At 37.6% G+C, this 391-nt stretch overlaps 1 protein-coding gene across 5 annotated transcripts in view; it reads right to left on the reverse strand.

Moving 5' to 3' along the window:
- The window catches only part of LOC107658703 (transcription activator BRG1), a 27,858-nt gene that overhangs the window by 6,091 nt on the left and 21,376 nt on the right, over positions 1-391 (reverse strand). For 3 of the 5 annotated variants that reach the window (XM_016447361.1, XM_016447360.1, XM_016447358.1), the window contains exon 31: positions 311-391. The exons of the other annotated variants lie outside the window; for them this stretch is intronic. In XM_016447361.1, the coding sequence (XP_016302847.1) occupies positions 311-391 (81 nt within the window). The remainder of the gene's footprint in view (positions 1-310) is intronic. 5 annotated transcript variants of the gene reach the window in all.

The raw sequence follows: 391 nt of genomic DNA on the forward strand, positions 1-391 counted from the left end.
CTATCGTGACCGACAAAAATATTGTGTAGTCTGAACCCGGCATTAGAGAGAACCTGAGAAACTTTTTTTTTTCGGTTCTGTGCACCTGCCTTTAATTGTGAAACATCGTATTCGCAATAGAAACTTTTCACATTAGAGTGTCAAAACGTTACATGCATGTTCATGATCCTAAATGAGAAAAATTTACAAAATTTACCAAAAAAAAACAATCATAGGTTAACCAGCATTTCCAACAGCTCAAAAATCAGTGTGGGTCAAATTGGCCCATAATATAACATAAGGGCTAGAGAAGATGAATGAAGTGACTAACCCATCCTTGTATTTGATTACTGCATCCACAACCTTCTTCATCTTCTTGGTGAGCGTGGGAGGGTTGGGAGAGAGTTTTTCA

The sequence above is a fragment of the Sinocyclocheilus anshuiensis genome, unplaced genomic scaffold (assembly GCF_001515605.1).
Source record: "Sinocyclocheilus anshuiensis isolate Anshui unplaced genomic scaffold, SAMN03320099.WGS_v1.1 scaffold828, whole genome shotgun sequence".
Lineage (NCBI taxonomy): Eukaryota > Metazoa > Chordata > Actinopteri > Cypriniformes > Cyprinidae > Sinocyclocheilus > Sinocyclocheilus anshuiensis.